Source organism: Rutilus rutilus (genome assembly GCF_951802725.1).
Source record: "Rutilus rutilus genome assembly, chromosome: 9".
Classification (NCBI taxonomy): domain Eukaryota; kingdom Metazoa; phylum Chordata; class Actinopteri; order Cypriniformes; family Leuciscidae; genus Rutilus; species Rutilus rutilus.
In genome coordinates, this window is record NC_140223.1 from 15876144 (window position 1) to 15898958 (window position 22815).

Below are 22815 nucleotides of genomic sequence, written 5' to 3' on the forward strand. Positions count from 1 at the left end.
AGGAATTCCAGTGAGGAAAGCAAAGGCATGTCTATTCTCAGAACAAACATTAAACAAACACAACAGAACTACTGTAGTAGGCAGATGCATAAAGGCTATTCACAAGCACTTTTAAACAGAAGGATTTACTCTTTCAATAATTAGATACTACTCCACATGGGAAGAACAGACATGTCAACTGGTCTCTGACCTGGTTCAGACTAATATACAGCTGAAGCGGACTTGTGTGTGTATGTTTGAGTGTCGTCGGTAGATGTCAGTGTATGATTTAATATGGCACGCAGAGCCAAATGGAATCCAGAATCCTCTCTGGACGTCATGGATTGAGTTTGTTTGACAGTTCAAACTCCAAAGTTGAAGGATGAAGATCCCACGTACGCTGCTTTTCAGTGATTATAATGCACATATTTTATTATTAATAATAATCATAGTTTTACGCTGCAAAAGTTTGTCAGGATATTTTCCTCTGCTTTATTAAGGTTATATTGCTTTATATTATTTAGAGGACGAAAAAAATAGTTACAAAATTAATGTTTTTATAAGCCTCAGAATAGATTATAGGTTCAATTTAAGATTTAGGCTATTTATTTAGGCTATATTAGGGTTACATTTTCTTGATTTTATTCTATTTTGTTCAACAGAACTGAGTTAGTCTGCATGTAATTAAAGAGCTCATCTTCGACTTAACATCTTTGCTCCACATGGGTTCACTGTTCTCGCATCTCGCAAATATATATCAAAGATACTTTGACTGCCCCGCCTCCTCAAGTCAGGTAATGAAAACACATCGTCTCTTCCACTACACACCTGTTGAATGAGGACTAGCAGCCCATTACTCGACCATTTTATGTTTGTTATCATAAACGCGTAGCACGTTCTAGTCAGCTTTATAACCGGATAACAGGATGGTGAGCAGTCAGGTAGAGGCCACCGGGCGAGATATGTTGCCTGAAGACACCGAACGCCGCGACTATTCGTGCGACGAGTCACCGCTGCCAGCAGAAACTCCTTCAAATGGAAGTGGGGCAAATCTACGGATAACAACGCAGAAACCGTCAGAGGACAGTAACGCCAAGAAGAGCTCCCAAACAGGTGGGCACAACATATCTCCTGAACAATGTCCAGGAGAAGATTAATCATTGTGACCCTACTGGGTTTAAGTCTATCCAGCCTAAGCTGGTGTGCTCTGCTGGTCTTAGATGGTTTAGGTCTTATTACCTAGCTAGGCCTATTTAGCAGCTAAAACCATCAAACCCGTCTTAAATTGGTTTAAGATGTCACAATCATTTTGACATAGGCCTATATAATAAATGTTATTATGTGCGTGTGTGTGTGTGTGTGTGTGTGTATATATATATATATATATATATATATATATATATATATATATATATATTATTTATTTATATCTATCTATCTATCTATCTATCTATCATAAATTAATTCCTTGCTGAATTGTGAAATGGGTTTGTGTGCTGTTAGATCACATTAGGTATGTCCCATTCCAGAATGACATGACATGAAAAGAAAATAGGCCTATATTTTCAGATATAAAGCCCACTGCTTCTCTAATTGTCTTGTATTCCTTTAGGACTGAAGAAACACAAGTCCACATCTGAAAAGAAATACCTTGGAGTTAGAGTGAAAATGCCAGTACGGGACATTCTCAGAAATATACGGATTGCCAAGGGTATTGACCATAAAGATCTGCAGGTATGATTATGTATCTGATGATGTTTCTTCTTCCATTTATTTACAATCACATTGAGGCATGTTGATCATGGTCTGACTGTATTTTTTTTAGGGAAAAAAATCTAAGGCATCTAAAGGTAAGGTTGAAATATGTAAATGTTAGCATGATCATTTTAACCTCATTATGTTTCTAATTAGAAATGTCTTTGGTACAAAGGAGATAAGAAACGAGTTACCACAGGTGGAAACCGGAGACATTTTCTGGTGAGTGACTTCTGCAGAACTATAGCTCCTTTTTTTTTTTGTGGAAACTTCTTTGGATTGGTTACCTGGTACATAGGCTGGTTGTGAGAAATATTTTGTCTGCCACAGAAGAAACATCAAACAAAGGGTCTGGAAGAGCTTGCTATTATAGTAGAAGTGTTGGAGGAGGATCTTAAGACCTGTCAGTCATACAGATCACCAAACAAAACCCATTCAGCGTCATGCTCTTCAGAGTTCTGGGTTGAAGAAGCTTCTCAACCGGGTTTGATGAACACATACGGTCAGGAGAATGAGATACCTCAATCTCCAAGCTACTCTGTACCCTCTGAAACCTCGCCTGTCCATTCTGTGTGCAGCTCTTACCCGTCCCCAACTTACAGCCAGGGTACCGATGTCTTCTTTGGGAATCAGGAAGAATATAGCAGTTATGAGTCCGATAAGTACAGGTGTGATGATCTAAATGGAATGAGCTGCTCTGCTGTAAACTCTTGCGAATACCAAGTGCCCTTCCCACAAGAATCATTCCATGCAAGTCCCAACCCAGAAGTCTGGGAGGTCTCTCCACAAAAGATGAAGTGTCCACCATGGCCACAATCTCAGCAGGAGGAGTGCAGCGGTATGACCTTCTTCTGTACTCAAATGGAAAGAGAGGAGAATCTGCTGAAGGAGATATCTGACCAAGAGCTTCTTGCTGTAGACGAAACCGGAAGGATGTAAGATCATTTTACTTTTCAAAAACTCACTGAAACCATTGCAGATGGTTTCTTCATGCAGATTCTAATGGGTAATCTTTCAAAGTACGGCTGTAATTTATAAAAATGAAGAAAATGCACAGTTTCTGAAAATAATCTTCAAGTAGCAAGAATTGCAAGTGTACTTTTGTAGTGCCATCTTTATCATTTGAAACTTTTTATGAAATACAGAAAGAACGAAATTGGGTCACCCATCGTTGTTGTCACGTTCAATAAGTGACTGCGTTAGTTTTCCGCTCACAACTTTATGACAAACCCCATTATTAACTCCTCAAGCAGGGCAGAATAAAAGAGATGAATGGCTCGCATAGGAACCCGGTTGAAATTGGAAGCATTTCAGTACCAACAAAAATGGCACTTTAAACAAGCCCTCTCGCACACAGAATTAATTGGAACAATGGTAATTGATATGACCTTTCACGTAAACCTGACAAACATCCTGAAAGACTACACCAGTTGAAATAACAACTATGTCAGACTCATTAAAAGATGATGCATTGTTTACCTTTCCGTGGAATAGGCCAGTAGAACTCCACCTATTGAACACAGCCGTTTACAATTAGCAATAGCTTTTCCCTGACACTGAAAAGGGAACAGATCATGCAATGGAAAGTGACTGCTTTCGTGCTCTCTCCACAGTTTTTTACACAGAGTTGTTGAGGAGGGAAAGAGATCCCTTGTGTATGTTATTGCCAGAAGGATGATGGCTCTGAAGAAACTAGATATCAAAGATTCAGAGGGAAAGGTGACAAACAATCATACATACATATTCTCTGAGTGTCAGTCATTCAGCAAACACGCATAAATGTTGCATGGGCCTGTTTTTCTTCCTAGACTGCTCTTCATCTTGCTGCACAGAAGAATCAACACTTCATGGTGGCTGATTTGGTGTCACTTGGTGCAAATATCAATGCGAAGGACCGATATGGAAAGACATGTCTCCATCTCAGTGCAGAGAATGGATATATTCGAGTCTTGGAGGTAAATTTATGTGGTGCTGGAATATTAGCATACAGATCCCACCTCTACACATTCACTCATACTGTAAATGTTTTTTTTTTTTTTTTTTTTTTGTCAGGTCCTGAAAGGTTTAATGAGAATTGGCGTATATGTTAATTTGGAGGAAAGAGATGCAAATGGTATGTTCAGTTTCATTTATTTATGCTAATAATGTAATTGTGCGTTAGGGGACCAGTTATTATTTCCCCATTCATTTCCATAAAAGTCATCCAGATTATTTGCATTTTCCAAATCTTTTATGAGGTTTTGCCGGAGTAAGGCTGTGACTTCAACCTTAGAAAGAATCTTGTAGTACTAGTCACAAACTTTGTCGTTTCATAATCCTGTTGTGAAAGTATGTTTTGTAATCAGAATTTACATTACAAAAGAAAGTCTTAGAAGTGATGTGGTTTATTGGTTAAAGATCTGGGCTAGCAGCTGAAAGTTTGTAAAAATTGTGTGCAAATGAATCAATTTGAAGAAAATGTACCAGCTATAAATATTTCTTAAATTGTGCGGACATACGTTTTTGGCCAGGCTGTCATACAAATAAATTAAGAACACATGCAAAAACAAGAGAGAATCAACAACATATGAATAACTGATTATGTTGTAGTTGATGCAAAGTCCAGTCTTTAGTTTAGTTTCCTGTGAGCTTTTTGTTTTGCCTATGCATAAAAAAAAAGCCTTTTTTGCCCAATAATTTTGTCAGATGAATACCTTAACTGAGTTCATTGTTTTGTTCTTCCCTCATATTTAACATCTATCTATCTATCTATCTATCTATCTATCTATCTATCTATCTATCTATCTATCTATCTATCTATCTATCTATCTACAGCGGGGGAAATAAGTATTGAACACGTCATAATTTTTCTCAGTAAATATATTTCCAAAGGTGCTATTGACATGAGATTTTCACCAGATGTTGGTAACAACCCAAGTAAGCCATACATACAAAGAAACAAACAAAAATAAGTTCAGAAATTAAGTTGTGTAATATTGTGAAATGACTCAGGGAAAAAGTATTGAACACATGAAGAAAGGGAGGCGCAAAAAGGCATGGAAAGCCAAGACAACTGCTGAAAACTCTTCTGATTATTCTTTTCACTCCTCTATCAGAAATCTTGCGAGAAGCACTGGTTGAGGCAAATTTATGGTGAAATTATTGTCTTTCCACTTCCGTATTATGGCCCCAAAAGTGCTCACTGGACCATTCAGAAGCTTAGAATGGCGCCTATAACCAATGCCATCATTATGTTTTGCAACAATTAGGTTGCGAAGGTCTTGAGACAGCTCTTCGCTTTTACCCATCATGAGATGTGTCTTGTGTGACACCTTGGCAATGAGACCTTTTTGTAGGCCATCATTTGGGACTGAACCAGCTGTTATTAATTTCCACTGACAGGGGGCTGGATTGCTTTTTAATTACTGGAAGTTTTCAGCAGTTGTGCGTGTTAGTTTGTATATAACTATTATCAATTTAATGATTAATTTAATTATTTTAATGACAAGGCAAGGTAAGTTCAGGTTGTAAAAAGTCATATCACGCATTATTAGATGGTCACTTCAGTAGAGCACTTGTATGCAATGGCAGGTTCTTGCAATTTACATGATTTAATATGTTGTATTTCTTGATAAAGTTACCAGACAAATAACTTTGGATCCTGGCCATGAGCTTTCACACATTGAAGTTGTTTTTGATCAAATCATATGCTAAATGGCTAAGTGGAAGTGTATTTCTAAAGCATGTGAAGAGAACAGGGATTTATGGATAGTATTTTGTTTGCAGGGCTCAGTGCGTTGCAATGTGCAGCAGTAGCTCTTAACCACACTGTGCGTGAACTGGAGCTGTACGAGTCTGCAGGCCATCTTAGACTGCACACTCTTCGCAAGGAGCAGATGATGGAAACGCTTGAGTGCCTCCTTCAAATGGAGTGCTTTATACATGCTCCGGTGAGAATGACGTTCATGCCATTACCCTAACATAAATCACTTGCGTAGGAGTTTCATAGGTTTTTTTCTTTTCTTTTTTTTTCATATAGGAACATGCTCGCCTCAATACGATGAACAGTGTTGATTCCAAGCCATGTGGACAAGCAGCCTTCTTTCAGTCAAATAAAATCAAGGTGAGAGGCATGTTTAATATTAGATGACTGGTGTGCTATGAGGACAGGAGTGTTTGAAATGGTGTTAAACTGATGCACTTAACCTGTTACATTGCACGAATATATCTGACATGTTTTGTTCAAGGCACAAATTCTTAAACCATGTGGTTATTGAATTGTTTTTCTTGTTTTTCAGGCCATCAACAACATGATTTAGAAGTGGTTTGGCTTCTAGCATGAGTTGTTTTCTCTGCATGGCCACGCAGTACTGTTAACTGACGGTAAATGTTTTTGAGTGAATACAAGCTTTAACCTGCCAATGAAGACAATATGTACATGTGTATACACACACATATTTTAGTTATCAGTTACTTTTTTTTTCTTTTTTCTGTGGATAATGAGAAAAGTCTTCAGGGCAAGGTAAAGCTATGTATTATGCAACCATAGATTTTGTTAAGTGCTCAGGCGAAAAGTGAGGTGTTTCGCTGTGCAAAAACACAATGGTTGCTCATTAGCTGGTTTCTATGAAACTTCCACTGTTAGTTACATTCGAGTAGCAAAATGTTTTAAAAAGAAAAAAATGTGGAAAGACCTATGAGTCTGTCGAATGCCACAGTTCCTATTCACTCCAAGAGTAAATAGTTGTGATACTGAGGAGACTGTCATGATTACATATACTGGCGTACAATAGCAAAATGCAGAAGCTGTGCCAACAATGGAACAGATTTGATTTTTTATTGAATTTTTACACTCCATTTCTCTGAATCTAGGAGACACAATTTTGACAAAATGCATTTGCTGCATTTTGCTTTTGCACAACAATATATGTTGATGTTTCCAAATAGCTTTTTACAACAATATACACCTATTGCTGGGTTTTATTCTCCATTTTGCAAAGGTGTAAGTGAATTCTGATGTACACTATTGTTCAATAAGAAAAGTCCGAAAAAATATGATATATCAGCAAGACCGCCTTAAATTGATCAAAAGTGTCAGTAAAAACTTTTAGAATGTTACAAAAGATTTTTATTTCAAATAAATTCTGCTCTTTAATGATCAAATAATCCTGAAAAAAATAGCAGTTTCAGCAAAAATATTAAGCAGCACAACTCTTAAACATTAATAATAATACAATAGTCAACATTTGAAGTAGATCAAAAACTTTTATCAAAGTTATACATACATTTTTAACAATACCCGTTCTTGTCTTAGGACAACTTTGGACTTTTTTTGATCCACTTCAAATGTTGACTACTGTAGTTTCTTGAGCAGCAAATCAGCTCATGGAATGATTTCTGAAGGATCATGTGACACTGAAGACTGGAGTAATGATGCTGAAAATATAAACATTCTAGTAATTTCACAATATTACAGTTTTACTGTATTTTTTTATCAAATGCCTTGGCGAGCATGAGACTTAAAAAAATAAAATAATAATAATTATATATATATATATATATATATATATATATATATATGAATTACAAGGTATATGTTAGTATTTGAGGTAAGAAGCTTTAAAATATTCTTAATTAATTTTACAAAAAATTGCTCTTGTGTAAGCAAAAGCTGTCCATTTCTTAATGTTGTATTTTGTATTAATGATAAGCCAGTAATACAGAGTCATGAGTGTGACCCTGATTTAAGCTTTTCCTAAAGGGATAGAACCTGTTCCAAAACTATATGAGTGTCTTTCTTCTATTGAACACAAAAGAAGATATTTTGAAGAATGTTGGTAACCAGACAGTTGATGGACCCCATTCGCTTCCATGTATTTTTTTCCTACTATAGAAGTAAATGGCTACCATCAACTGTCTGATTACCAACATTCTTCAAATTTTTAGTTCAACAGAAGAAAGAAACTCATACAGTTTTTGAACAACAAATGGGTGAGTAAATGATTACAGATTTTTCATTTTTGGGTGAACTATCCCTCTGATAGAATGAAAGTTATTTGTTTTGGGCATTGGGTACTATAAGTTGTTTCCAACTACATTGTATTTAGCATATTTTTGTAATAGGTAACAGTTATGTTTAGTATATCTCAAACTGTTTTACATTATTTAACCTGCACCATGTAACACAGGTAATGTTACATGGGCACATAGGGGGTGATTCATATCTTGCATAGCAAAAATATTATGGGTGCTGTATGTATATGACATATTTAGTCATATTTGTTTATGCTCTATTGTAAAGTGTGGCGATTATCTTTTTTATTTTATTTTATTTTTAACATGAATATGGTTTTAAAAACAAAATAGACACATAGCATATTAATGGGAGTGGGAATAAATTAGAAATTATAGCTGCAATTTTTCTGTGAGAGATACTGATTAGATACTGAATTTGAAGACCAAATGTGAGGAATGGGCCAAGATTGCAGTAGAGAGGTTACAGAAGCTTCTAAGCACTTACAAGGAGTGTTTATTGGAGGCTATAAAGAATAAAATATTCTGCAAAAAATGTGACATTTGTGGGTTAAATAATTTTATATATGAATGTTTAGAGCCATTCATTTTTCATTTTCATCAACTTTACACTCTCGGAATCACTCAGATGTGTATTAATAAACTTGCTATCATAGTTTACTGATGTCTTTGTTGAATTGTTACCATAAAATTTCATTATCAGCAGCAAAATGTCTTGCAGGTTGTATCATTTTGATTGCAACTGTTTTTATGTGTGCTTACATTTACATTTACATTAGCACTACATTACATTAGTGTGCTCATATCAGTTAATAGTATATATTGTAAGTTAGGGTGTATGTGAGTTTACATTGGACATTAAATATTATTGGCCAATTAAATACATCTTTTTTTTTATTGATGTGGCAAATTCTTTATTGAGGATAATAGGGTAAGTTATAGGACAATGTAGTTTTATAAAAAAAAATTACTAATGCATGTTGTTTCCAAGTTAATTACCTGTTAAGTGCTGCAGATAAAGTATGAGGTCACAAAGGCCATACGTTCACAATTCTGATTTATTGCCAATGTCATAGGGGGATAAATGAGGATAAAGACAGTTTTCTGAACATTTTTATATATATATATATATATATATTCAGATTGAGGTCGCGTTGCAAAACATCCGACCCAAATCAGATTCCACTTTGTTTGTGCCGTTCACACTGTTATGAAAAAACAACAAAAACAAAAACAGATCTGAGTCACATTTGATTTGTGGAAACAAAAGTTGTTTGGCCATGTCTGCGATTATCTATAATCATGCATAGGTAGAAGAGATTTTTGTATTATTGGTATTTGGTGTTATTTTTGTATTACTGTGGGAAGAGGCGTTTTCATAAACTTAAAATGAGTTTCAGGACTCCCATCAGTCTTATCTCACAGGTCTGTGCCAGAGGCATTTACGGGGCAGGTTTGTACAGATGAGATACCAGTGTAATTATCTTGTTGCTTTGTTGTTTTCATCTTGACCCTGTTAGAGAGAGAGAATAAGTCTTGTTTTAAGACACAGTCCCTGTTACATACTGTATACATGCTGATGGTGTTTGGAAAAAAAATAATAAAGCTGTTAAATTTGACTGCTGCTGTTTTTGTGTTTTCATGCCAGTTTAGAGCAGTAACATTTTTCTCCTTAGCAAGTTCATGAGAGTTCACAAGAGACTGTTCTGATCTTTCAATTTAAGCTCACTGACTGGTTGATCCGGACACAGCTGGAGCGGAAGAGTTTCATTCAATTATGACTTTTAATCTGTACCTCACACAAAGCTGTTGTGTGACTTTGATTATAATGTACAGACCACTTTAACAATATGTTATGTTGCTTTTGCATCTTTTTGGAGGCCTGAAAGCTTGAAAGTTTTTGTCATTTTTTGTTTCATTTAGTTGCCAAGGTAACATTTCTAATTTAATTTGAAGTTTTATGTTTTCATCTACTTTATATTAATGAACGGAAACTCATTTTTTAGAGTTTTAGTTAACAGTAACAATTCTGCTTTTGAAAGCTCCAGTCCCCAGCACAAAGTTTTTCTGTTTGTGTTTCACTGATGATGTATAAATATATACATTTATGGAATGACATGAGGGTAAGTAAACGATGGCAGCATTCTTTGACTGAACTATCCCTTGCCAAATTGATAAGGATCACTTTTACTTAGCAGCTTATTGCTGAAGGATTTGTGGGGTGTGTTTCTTTGAAGATGATTTTCGTATACACCTTCAGGCTCAGTCAGCTGGAAGGTAAACAGACTGCTGAGTGAAATGCCCTTTGCCTTGAGGGCCACAAGTTAACGCCTCTAAGCTTCTCACGCACACTGTCTCAGCTTGCATTCCCCAGATGCGTGTCTTCAGAAGCGTGTGATCTGACTTACACATGATTCACTTTTTTACAATGAAATGATGTAAAATTTCTAGTAAATGGTGTGCTTGAAATTAAACATGAATGATGGAGCTAAGATTTAATATATATATATATATATATATATATATAAATCCACTATATGTTCTTCTTCCTCTGAAAATATTTTCCCTCTCATTATTTTAGAGAGAGAGGGGAGAGGGGAAATCTTATTATTCAAAGATAATGTGAAAATATTGTTCAGCTAACTGTATGTTATGGTTTTGCACAATGCTTGGTTTGCATCTTCAGGTTTAAAGAGCGAAAGACAGTCAAAATATCAATCAAAAATATGTTTGCAATTATTCCTCTCTCTCTCTCTCTCTCTTTCTATGATTATGCGCTATAGAGACTCTTTGACTTAACACTTTGCTTCAAACACGCAAGGGAGGAGTATTAAGACACCCCAATCAGAACTAATAAATAAGAATATATTTAGATATGATATTGTGTACATGATAATGTTGCACCATCCATACGTAAAAAAAAATTAAATATATATATAAAAGAAAAGAAAAAGATGATAAAGGGGAAGGCCTACAGTAAACTTGCCCCAATTATAATCATTTTCACACACTAAGACGTTTTATTTGGACTCTTGTTTGATTCCTGATTAGCGGTTGGATGTTATTAGACTAGTGACGTACAATCCTGTAATATGAAAAAAAAAAAAAAAAAAGTTATTTGCGTGATATTTAAATAAACGATCCTGTTAGTATGAGATTAGATCAAATTTTAAGAGCAATTTATGCAGAAATTCATGGTAAATAAAATAATCACATAATTTTTCCCGTAACTGTAGCCTATGATGTTCATAAACAATTGTAGGTTAATACAGCCCAGATAGCAACTGAGTCTGGGCCAAATCTGGAGTACATTCGGCACTTGCTTCTGAGCGCTGTGATCTAGACTGAAATAAACCGGCAAGGTTTCTTTCTCTCACTCACCAAACAGAACCAGGAACCCCGTTGCCTGCCGTCTCGTTTATTCCTTTGATGCCATCGTGAGGCCACACCACACATTACAACCAGCTGTCGTGTCTAACGCGCTATGAACTCATAATTATAATGGGTTATAATGAAAAGCTAAGAATACAGCGTTTCAGTTTGATGTCAATTTTCTGCTCAAAAACAAAACATTTTGTAAGCACATTAGCCTGAATATTGAAAATATAAAGAATAATAAATAATAAAACCAGGCCTATTTAATGACAATAAAAAATACAATAAATGTTAATAAATCTATATATAGGTAACAGTAATAAAGAGGAAAAGGTGGACTGCCGAATTTATTATCACATAGCCTACGTGAATTTTTTCATATCAAATAAAAAGTTAAAGCTTTTCATATCAAATAAATGCTAAAGAAATGTAAATATGTTATTTCAACAGCTGTATACGTTTGTATTTTAAAAAGTATAAAATGTATTGAAAAACATGTTTTTGATCGTTTTCTAATGTATTTTCATCAGTCATTATCAGAAATTTGCCTTTTAGTTGCTTGGAAAAATTACTGGAATGTTTTATTTTCAGTGATGTTTATTTGCTGATATACTGTTCTTTTTCTTTGAACATTTATCTGCATAAATATTCATTTATATCAGCAGGTGTAAACAAGCAAAATAATTCTTCATCACAATGTTCATAAAATATTTAAGAATCATTTATTGACATTTTAATCAACCAAAAATAAGAATTACTGCACAATATAATTTGTATTTATTAATCAAGTGTCGGTAGATTCTGAAACACATTAGAACCTGCAGAAATAAATGCATTCAGAATTTGCTACGCTTGTCGGTTTTCAGAGGCACAGTATACTACTGTAGTAATGTGCACCTGTTCAAAAATGTTGAAATCATTCAAATTCTTCAGAATTTTAAAGTCCTGTATCAAATGACAGTGATTGTTTTCCGCAAACCTGCATAAAAACAATCTATATCTCATACGGATTACACATTAATAAAAAAAATAAAATAAAAAAAAGAGCACACTTTTAAAGCACTATGTTAATGAGAATAAAACAAATGGGCAAAATAAAAATTCTACATATTGTCATAATGCACAAAAGCATTCATTTCTTATTTGGGGGGTCATGCAATAAATTGTAACCCAACATGCTTTTCGATGTATTAGACATGCATTCCATACCTGAGCCAAAAAAAAATCAGTCATTAATATACTATAAACGTTAGTTTAAAATATATTTTAAAGCAATTTAAATATCATTGCAAAAGCACTTTTTCTCCTGTATTCTATATATAATTACATGAGATATTTCACAAATAAAGGAGAAATATAAGGAAATACATGAAATTATAAAGCAAAAAAGACAACAAAAAATTAGTGACATTTTACATTGCAGTGCTTTGCATTATTACAATATTAGTAAGAATTCCGACCATGTCGCTACATGATTACAATTTCTCATTATGTTGTGCTGTTGAGTAAGCATGATATTTCATGATAAATAAAGAACGGAGCAAGCCTGTACAAGAAATCTTATTTTGTACACTAAAACAATGTAATGTCCCATGTGAAATTCATTCAAATCTTGAAGGGCAGCTGTTCATTAAATATATCGCTGTAAATTCAAATACCAAGCAAGGTCATTAGAATGTATTCAAGGCTATCATCACAGTGCTTCAGATATTATGCTCTCAGTTTCATGAAACCATGCGGCTTTCGCTTTGGAAAAACAAAACCATTTTAATACATGAGCTCTTGTTTTTTTTTTTTTTTTTGAGGTTCACTAACTATTCAGAGCATAAAAACATGCTGTCAGAGCCTGGTAAAAGTGAAATGCTGGTAAGAGACAGAGGTTTAGGCACTGGAATCCTCTTTTAAGCGCTGACTGCGAGCCTTGTAGACTTCAATCAGGAGATCTTTCACATACTGAATCTCTCTCTCTACAGATTCTGCTTTGTCCCGAAGTTCTCTGTTCCGCCCTTCCAAACCATGAAGCTCCTCCTCCAAACAGTCCTGCTCCGCCCTCTTACGCTGACGGTACCTATTGTTTTTATGGCAACATTTGTGGAATAAAATAGCATGGTTCAGCTTTTCTGCTCGTATGATCCACAACAATAAACATGCTTTCTTAATTGACTTATTTTTATTAGCTCATGCAATATTCCAGCGCTTTCATTTGACTAACTGACCAAGGTGACAACTTTATTTTTATTTGTCCCCAGACAAAAAAAAAAAATGGCTACAGTACCTGTGGGCAGCAGACTTGTTCTGGTCTCTCTTCTTCTGCTTGCGTTCTCCATGGTTTCTCTCCAAAGAACCTACTTTAACATCTGGTTTAAACACACACTGACTTTCCCGTGACCTTTGTAGTGGCTTCTGGACTGGCAACTCCAAAGAGGATTCAACACTGTCACCGGACAGACATTCAAAGCTTTGATCCCCAAGGCATTCATGGTGCAAATAGACATTATTCTGGATATCAACAGCCCCAGTTCTGATTGGCTGATCGATTTCATTCATGTAGCCGTGATATGGCTCTAAATTGGCAGTAATCTGATGAAAGTAACACTCGGCTACTTCGGATTGTTTATACGGCGGACAGCTCTCGCTCTCGGCGCACTGCAAAATCGGCATGGCAATTCCGTCGTGGCCGAGCATCTTCATCCCGTGGCTCTGGCCCTCTCTCCTGTGGTGGGGCTCCAGGGACCCACCGAGATCGTAACTTCTCATCATCTCCGCTCGGTAAAACACGTCTTCCGTGAAACTTTTTTCTTCTTCCTTCAACAGTAAAGCACATTCTCGAACCTTCTTAGCGCTGCCGTGGTTCTTTGCGAAGGATTTGTCGACAGAGCACTGGTCAAAACCCAACTCTGCGTAACCTGAATGAGTCCCTTTGAAAGTCCACGTTTCTTTCTCAAACACCTCCACATCTTTACATCCGTTTGCTGATATTCTTTGGCTATTGCAGTGTGTCCGAATGTAGCTGTAGGGGCTGGGTCTAGACATTTTCGGTCGGCTCATAGAGCCCCCGCAGAAGCCTCGTAGGTCGAGCTCTCCAGTCCCCAGGGACACCAGCCTGGGATTTGTTTCAGGTTGGTTAACATTATACGAAGCGCAGGGTAACTGATAGTATGACTGCGTAGCCATAGCTTGTAGGCTTTTGTCACACTTTTGCCATTTTTCCAATTTCATAGGTGTTGATTCATACAGGTAATAATCCTCCAGTTGAGCCAGTTCTTCTTTAAGAAGAGTGGTCATAACCTCCAAGTCGGAGGGCATTTGGACGTCATGCTCCAGAGGTGAGGGTGGGATAGAGGAACCAGGAGAGGATTCCGTGGAAGCTGAGTTTGGGTAAGCGTCAAAAGTTTTTGTCATCCAATCTGTTGAGAAAAACAATTCAGCATTATTTCAACATACAGATGGAATATCTCAGCATATGCATGGTTGCAAATATAACACTGAACTACGAATATCTATATATTCTTCCTGTTAAACAATACATGCAAGTGGCGATAAAAAAAAAAAAGATGAAACGATGTGGATGACCAAAATATTTGCTTTACTTACTGTACGCCATTAACACATACGCTGCAGTGTGGTTCCCACCAACAATCGGACAAAATAAAAGTGCCGTACTGCTTACCAATTTAGTCCTCCGTCTGTGCAGACTCCTCCCTCCGCCTATGATTGGCCTTCGTTAGCCAGTAGGAAAGAGGGAGCTCTTAAGCCGGCTGTGCAAATGAGGGGAGTATTCCTGGGAATAATCAATGCCGCCACAATTTCGATTGAAATGGTGAATTGCGTACAACGCATTAGAATCGAAGAAATGCCTCATACAGGAAAGAGATGTGAAAAACTGAAACCTATATTAAAATAAAAAAAAAACATGTAAAAAGCACTTCTTGTCAAACATTTCATTTTTTCCAAATAAAAGATGCACAGTTTCATAGACTATCATGAAAATGATTAATTAAAAAATATATATAAGTTAAATTGACTGAATTGATAAGATAGAGTGCAATTTTTCTAATAATTTAAATAATAATAATAAAATCTAAACCTAATGAATATGACCTTTAGCTAGAGCTCATATAGTATGCTGTAATATGATGCCTCTAGTCAGGTTCAGTGCCAAATGTAAAACAGAGGCTAAAGTAAAGTCTTAAAATATTAATTTCAAAAGGATTTTTTTACAGTTTAAAATTCAAATGCATGTTTATACTGTAGAAATGAAAACTTAATTTTAAAATATAAAAAATCGTATGATTTATAAATCCACTCAGAAACATCAAAAGGTCAAAAGTGCCTGAAAACACAATATTGTTCAAAAAGAAGCTTGTGAGCAGTACAGAAAATATGTTTAAAAAAAAAACAAGTTAAGCAATTTCTGCATTTTTAAATGCAATTTCAAACAAAGCTATAACAAATGACATGATGAAAACTCATCTCTATAGATTTCTGCAGGTTTAGTTTAGTTCAGAAACTCTGAAAACTAGTTAAACTGAGATTTACACTGTCACAGGAAGTTGTAGCTCATATAAAAGTCTGAATGGAAGTTGACACTTACTCCATCGTGTTGAGGTGGTCAGGTCTGAAGAGCTTCTGTGAGCGCAGGAAACCGCAGTGGAGGAGCTCACGTTTTCAATTTAGCAGAACATTGTCTCACTCTTCTTCATTTGATGTCGAGACTGATCGGTTACACGATAAATCGTTCAAAAGTTTTGGAGAACAGAGGAGTATCACGTCAAACCAAACAGTAACCGCATCACACGAGTTCGTATCCATCCGCCGCCTCGCCCCTCAGTGTATAGTCCAATTCGAAACGGGACAAGTTCAATCCGAACTTCAGCCTCGAGTCCACAAATCAGTCATTAGAGCTATGTGATTTCCCGCTTGATCTCGAAGAAAGTCTGCATACGCGTTTTATACGTGTATTTCCTTTCCAAATGTAGAGGCTAAGTAAATCCTGATGATTATTAAGTGGGTCCAGTTGGACAAAACCAGACTGGATGTATATCTAAGCACAAAATCTAAGCACAGAGACCCATGTAAAGCACTATTTAACCACATGCGACGAGGAAGGACACTATATTACACTATGGAGATGTAACTCTTGTTGCAGCCCTGTTGCATCAGACCTGCTGGAATGTTGCCCGAGTTGAAACTTTGTTGCCACATTTGTCCTGATCCGTTTATGCTTTGGACATGTATAATGAGGTTTCATCTTTAAGACCATTGTTTGCAAAGGAGGGGAAAAAAAGTCAAGACGTTTGCTGTGAAAACTCTCATTAGCTTGTTTTGATTTGCACCACACTTCCATTTCTGTATAACTGAGACCGGGGCTAGTTGTCACACTGAGAAGTTGTCACACTGAGTTGTCACAAAGGCTGTATCTCAGTAACAACAGGATTTTGATTCACAAGTCCAATTACAAGAATGTATGTGTTGCTCTAGCTGTGGTTTTGTATGTTGGTTTTAAACATCAAATCAGTCTTAGATTGTGTTTGTGTGTGGTCGAATTCTGCCCTCCAAACTAAAATTATAATATTTAATTTATTCTGCAGCAGTTGAATATACATTCAGACAGGTGTCAACTATAGAATGAAGGCAAATTTTAACGGAACTGTTCTTAGGGCAAAGGTGTCTGGTTGGTGCAAGTTGTCACCTGTATTTTAAATCGATAGGCGATGTATGTTGGGGTCAGTAAGATTTTAAGATGCATTAAATTGAACATTTGTACACTGATAAATTTTTTTTTTTTTTTTTTTTTTTATAAATGCTGTTAGTCATTAAAGAATCCTGAAAAAAATGATCATGGTGTCCACAAAAATATTAAGAACAAAATTGAAAAGAATTGTTACAGCAGAAAATCAGCATATTATAATGATTTCTGAAGGATCATGTGACACTGAAGATTTGAGTAATAATGCAAAAAAATTCAGCTTTGTCATCACAGGAATAAATTATATTTTAAAATATATTCAAAATAGAAAACGGGTATTTTAAAGTGTAATAATATTTCACATTATTATTATTATTATTTTACTATATTTTTAATCAAATATAGGCAGACTTGAATAAGAGACATCTTGCTAAATTATTACAAAATCTTACTAACCTCAAACTTTTGAATGGTAGTGTGTATATTTGTTTCATTTAAAATAAATATCTTTCATGCATTTTGCATTTCATAATTGTTTTCACTGCACATTTAATTGAAAAGCTTCTTCTAATTGCAGGTTTCACTGTGACAACTTGCATCATATAGCGCTACAACATGTATATATAATAAACTCTTTTTTTTTCTTCTTTTTTTTCTTGGCCATTACTGGTGGAAAGGTTGAATGGCTGTTTGAGGTTTGTGTCTATATAGAAATAAACCCAGTTTAAGAAATATTCACTGTAGTAAAAAGTATCTCTAGCCGTATTCACCTTAATTTATTTCCACTGTCACAGTTACCAATAAAGTGTAGAAAATAGAAACAAATTGATAGTTATGGTATTCTGATGCATTATTATCTACATTAAATTTAGTTAAACTAATCTTAAAGGGGTGAGAAAATTGTGCATTTCTAAAGCATTCATTTTTAGATCACATATCTGACATTTCAGTTTTACTCCATTACCTTGACACTCAGATACGACCTCATGCTTGGATTCATTGCACACTTCTCGCTGTGTGAAATATAACTGACTGAACCTCCTCTTGTCCTGTTGCCAAGTCAAAATGAATACTGCTCTCTCTGTCTGCTTTTCTCACCCTCTTCAAGGTTTTTTGATCATCTTCAATTTGACAATATTTTTTATTGCAATGGATGATCAATCTGTATATGCACACAAGACTTTCAAAATGAATATTTCCTGAGTGCATCATGTGTCTGGAAAAAGTTTATTAGTATGTCCTAAATGCTCATGTAGAATATGTATTGTATAAAGTAAAATATGCATTATATAATCATGTGTTTTCTGAAAGAGAACGAGGTCATTCTCAGATTCTGAGTGCCCACATCTATCAATGACACTCCACTGCAGACTGTAGTGCCTTTCACTTTTGTCAGAGGAAAATCTTTTTATGTTTAATTTTTTCTTTTTAGCAACTTTTCCCATTTCTTATTTTATTTCATTCTTTGTGATTTGTCATCATAACAACATTTGCAGTAAGAATAGCTGTTTTGTGATATCCATCCTTGCTTCGCTGCCATGAAGACTCTGGTACATTGATAAAGGTTACACCATAATTTCATCACCAGCTTGCAAAGAATCCTGCCCCCATTAATGTTTTATGTTCTATCTGGGGTAACATTAGAAATGCACACATGGGTTGTAAGAAATTCTGTTGCTAAGGTGCCAGTTATACTCTTATATCTGTAATTAGTGGGAAATTATGATAATTTTTCTCTTTTTAAAATAGCGTTTAAATAAGAGAATATTTCAAGGCTGAGTAATCAGTCTGTGAGATTTTGAGACCTGAAAGCGCTGTGGGAGTGTGGTCTGTTTTCCATATAGGATTTACTGTATTTTGAAGGGTTTGATTTAGAAAATATGGGGTTTAAAATGAAAATATTTTGCTTATCGGTGTTTACAATGATAACGGACACACACACACAAATCAGATATGACAACTGCCGTCTCACTATTTTATATAGTATGGACAGACACAGAAGTCTGACTTTGTGCAGACAAAATCTATTTACCATATACCAAGCCAAATGAGTGGCCAAAAATTTGTTTATTTTTTATTTTTGTCTTTTAGCATTGTATATAAATGTAAAAACTTTTATTTTAATATTTATTCCTGAATAACACTTGATGCACTTTCATAGTTGCCACTGGAAGGAGGCATTTACAGACATACATTTTTACCCCTCCTTTTGAATTACAAAAGTGCACATAGTACTCTCAAATGTTTATTGTACATAATCTTAATCAATTATGGTGTGTTCTTGCTGTAAAACAAGGAAATGCTAGTACGTCATGTTCTCAAAAACTCGGGAGAGGAGGCATTTTTTTTCCCTACACTCATACAATTTTACAATAATTTACTGTAGGCTACTTATTATTTTATCTGAATTAGAGATATATCAACAGTAACCTAATGAAGCTCATATGTTAAGTTCAAATGGTAAAAGTTACCCTGTTCCGTCTGATTTCTGTACTCAAATAATTTTTTGAATGTATTTTATGTTTTATTTATGATGTAATTATACAAATATATACTGAGTAATATTAATTAACAACATAATTAAGGTTAGGGTTTGGTTTAGGGTCATTTGCCTGTAATTATGCATAATATGCTGTTATTAGTAAGTACATGTAATTTGTGTAATGGACACTAATGAAGTGTTACATTTTTACATTTTGTTGCAATACTATATTATTTAACAGTTTACTTTTGAAAAAGTAAAAGACTTCTTTTTGCATTAGATGTGTAAAATGCAAAACAAACATGCAGCAAAGGTACAGGAATTGTCACTGTTCTTTGACAGTGTTCAGGCATGTAACCTGCAAAACAAAGGTGAGGTAGGAGTGTGTTTGACAGCTCTTTGTTGTCACTTTTCAACAGATGACAGCTGACAGGTGCGTGGTCTATATGAAGCACTCTGGTTCTCTGAGCTGTGCTTGTTTTCCAGCATGCATTATTTGCTGAATCCTTAAGAATCTATTCAGAGTGACTTTCCACACCCATTCAGTATGTGCTGTTAAGCTTAATAAATGAGCTTTCCTTCAAAAACCAGAAGAAAAAACAATGTTGTTTGAAATGGATATTGAAAGTGAAGTTTAAAAAAAAATTATATTTGCATAGTCAAAGTAAATATACATAATATATTAAAATACTAATATATTTTAATAATAGCCTGATATATTTTTATAATACTACTGTTTTATGAATAACATTTTAGAAGCTTTCTGTGGAAGCTTGACAAAATTAAGATAGTTTGGAGGGAAATATTTCAGCTTTCTTTCTCTGATGCACATGGTCAAAATATTTAATAATATTTAATAATAAATATCGCTAAACATTCATATTAGTAATTTTTTCTTTGAATTCTGCTTGAATGTTACTTAAACTACTCTGTAATATTTATTGTAATGTCTGAACTCACACACACACACACACACATACTCGTTGTGGGGAATCTCTGGGCGTAATGATGTTTATGATATATACTGTACAAACTGTATATTCTATCCCCTAACCCTGAAACTACCCATCACAGAAAACGTTTTGCCTTTTTACGTTTTCAAAAGACAATTTAAAATGTTTAATAATTAATTTCCCTCTGGGGACTGCTGGCTGGTACCCCACTAGGTGATTTCGGGTTTTACCATCCTTTTTACTATCCTATAATACAAACCTGTACACACACACACACACACACACACACACACACACACACACGTTTGGGTTTTCATGTTTTATTGTAATATTCCACAGAGAATGATTTGTATACTGCACAAACTGTATTCAAATTCAAAAACTTTAATGCCTATCTACCAGTGCTAGAAATTTATCTCACATACTCTCATGGTTAGGTTCTGTTTTTATTTAGTTTTCATTGTGTTCAGTTTTGGTTTGCCTGTTTAGTTTGACCCTATTTTCCATGCTTCCGCTCCTTGTTGGTTGTCATGGTTACTGATTTAATTTGCCTCAATATTTATTCCATTCACCTGTTAATTATATCATTAGCTCCTTTACTTGCTCTGTGTATTTAAACCCTGTGTTTGGTTCTGTTCAGTTGTCCGTTATTGTTGCGTTTACGTGGTTGTGCTGTCCCATGACGAAATCTGGTTCAGTTTTCATCTCGTTCACTATGATGACTCCAGCCTGTGTGTGTTTTTCAGAGGACCTACTCTGCAATGGTTCCCCCTTTACCATCAGCTAGAGCGAGGAGAGAACCAGCGTGCCAGCCACCAGCCAAGTGACTGAAATTCCTGAGCCCGTTCCAGTTAGTGAAATTTCCGAGTCTGTTCCAGTTAGTGAAATTTCAGAGTCCGTTCCAGTTAGTGAAATTCCTGAGTCCGTTCCAGTGAGTGAAGTTCCTGAGCCTGCACTAAGAGGGAAATTCTAGAGCCAGCTCTTACTGTCAGTTCTGGCTCTATAGAATATGTGGTCCTTTCTATATATGTTGCTGCTGCTATGTGTGTCTGGGCCACACACACACACACACACACATCCACTCCAGCCCCTGAGCACAGTCCAGTGTTGGCTCCAGCCCCTGAGCACAGTCTAGAGTTCGCTCCAGCCCCAGAGTTCAGTCACGAGCCCGCTCCAGCCCCTGTTACCCCTTTTCCACCAAGGCAGAGCTGGTGCTGGTTCGGAGCCAGAGCCTAGTTTCAAATCGGTTCTTTGTTTTTCCACCGCCAAAGCACCAGCTCCGAACCAGTAAAACTGGTTCTTAAGTAGCACCAAATCATTGCAGGGTCTAGAACGGAGCCAAGAAAGAACCGCTTGCGTCAGAGGCTGGGGGCGGGGTTACCGTGGCCAACAAGACTGAAGAGAAACTTGTGACCGCCATTTTCAAATAGCAGCTAATCGAGCTAACAGCAGCTAAACACGATGGACGCGATCTAAAATATAAATCTAAGGCTAAAGTCGGCATCTTATTGTTAAAAATAAATGTTATGTACATGCCGTTACTCTCGCTTGTAATCTCCGTCTGTACTAATGGCGAGCCGCGCGAACACGTTGGATCCGCCGTGTTTGGATGCCGATGTAGGTCCGCAAAGCCATGAACATCAATAGCAAAGCAACCTGCGCCATTGTTGATGATGTGTTTGTGTTTGGCGCCGCCGCGCTAACGTTGCTGAAAAGATGAGACGTAGCTGTGACGTAAGACCTGGCTCTGCGTTGGCTCTTTTAGCCTGTGGAAAAGCAAACCGGTTCTTTGGAGGCTCGTCAGTCGAACCAACTCCGAACCGGCACTAGCTCTAGCTCCGAACCAGCACCTGGTTCTTGTTGGTGGAAAAGGGGTATGAGTCTGCACCGGAGACCTCTCCATCCCATGAGTCAGCACCGGTGTCTGCTCCTATCCCAGAGCTCAACCAGGAGTCTGCTCCAGCCCCAGAGCTCGGCCAGGAGGTCTCTCAAGCCCCATAACTATGCCCAGAGAAGGTAGTGCTGTCCTTGATGGCTACTTGATGGCAAGAAAATTTTCCATGCTCCCGCTCCTTGTAGGTTGTCAAGGTTATTGATTTGATTTCCCTCTTCATTCATTCCATTCACCTGTGCTCCTGATATTTCATTAGCTCCTTTGTTTTCTGTGTTTTTAAGCCCTGTGTTTGGTTCTGTTCAGTTGTCTGCTATTGTTGCAATTGTTGATAAAATAAAGCCTGAATACTGCTGTGATTAGATCCTATTTAACTTGCCTTGCAACGCTTGTGATACATACAATACATATCACATATATCAGACAAAGAGAATTGTTCTTAAGCAAACACCTTAAAAAAAAAAAAATTATACATAGAAGATAAAGATCAATATAAACTATTTAACCTTATTTAAAATGGATATTGCAGTGGGAATGAAAGAATTCCTGTAAGCCTTTTTTTTTATGGCCAAAGCAGGAGCTCTAAACCGGCAACCTGATGGAAGTAACTGAAAAAAGCAATAAAGAGGATGAGAGGGGTATTTGGTAATAGAAACTGCTTTCCTCTTGACTGCACAGA

The 22815-nt window shown here is 36.0% G+C and overlaps 2 protein-coding genes across 4 annotated transcripts; one reads left to right on the forward strand and one right to left on the reverse strand.

Moving 5' to 3' along the window:
* The first annotated feature begins 760 nt into the window (after window positions 1-760).
* Window positions 761-7235, forward strand: LOC311297238 (uncharacterized protein). 3 transcript variants are annotated; one of them, XM_084419457.1, is made up of 11 exons: window positions 810-1092; window positions 1592-1713; window positions 1805-1829; window positions 1910-1956; window positions 2065-2669; window positions 3348-3453; window positions 3543-3689; window positions 3787-3847; window positions 5500-5663; window positions 5753-5836; window positions 6012-7234. In XM_084419457.1, the coding sequence occupies exons 1-11, from the start codon at window positions 906-908 to the stop codon at window positions 6030-6032; spliced, it is 1569 nt and encodes a 522-aa protein (XP_084275583.1). In that variant the 5' UTR covers window positions 810-905; the 3' UTR covers window positions 6033-7234. The 3 variants fall into 3 exon arrangements, with proteins under 3 accessions (XP_084275584.1, XP_084275583.1, XP_084275582.1); XM_084419458.1 differs by lacking the exon at window positions 1805-1829 and having other exon boundaries at window positions 761-1092; window positions 1891-1956; window positions 6012-7235; XM_084419456.1 differs by lacking the exon at window positions 6012-7234 and having other exon boundaries at window positions 5753-5954.
* A 5668-nt stretch (window positions 7236-12903) lies between these two features.
* Window positions 12904-16272, reverse strand: atf5b (activating transcription factor 5b). Its single transcript, XM_084418340.1, has 4 exons — window positions 15716-16272; window positions 14792-15011; window positions 13397-14528; window positions 12904-13189 (listed from the first exon to the last, which is right to left on the reverse strand). The coding sequence occupies exons 3-4, from the start codon at window positions 14521-14523 to the stop codon at window positions 13003-13005; spliced, it is 1314 nt and encodes a 437-aa protein (XP_084274466.1). The 5' UTR covers window positions 14524-14528; window positions 14792-15011; window positions 15716-16272; the 3' UTR covers window positions 12904-13002.
* Between the last annotated feature and the right edge of the window lie 6543 nt (window positions 16273-22815).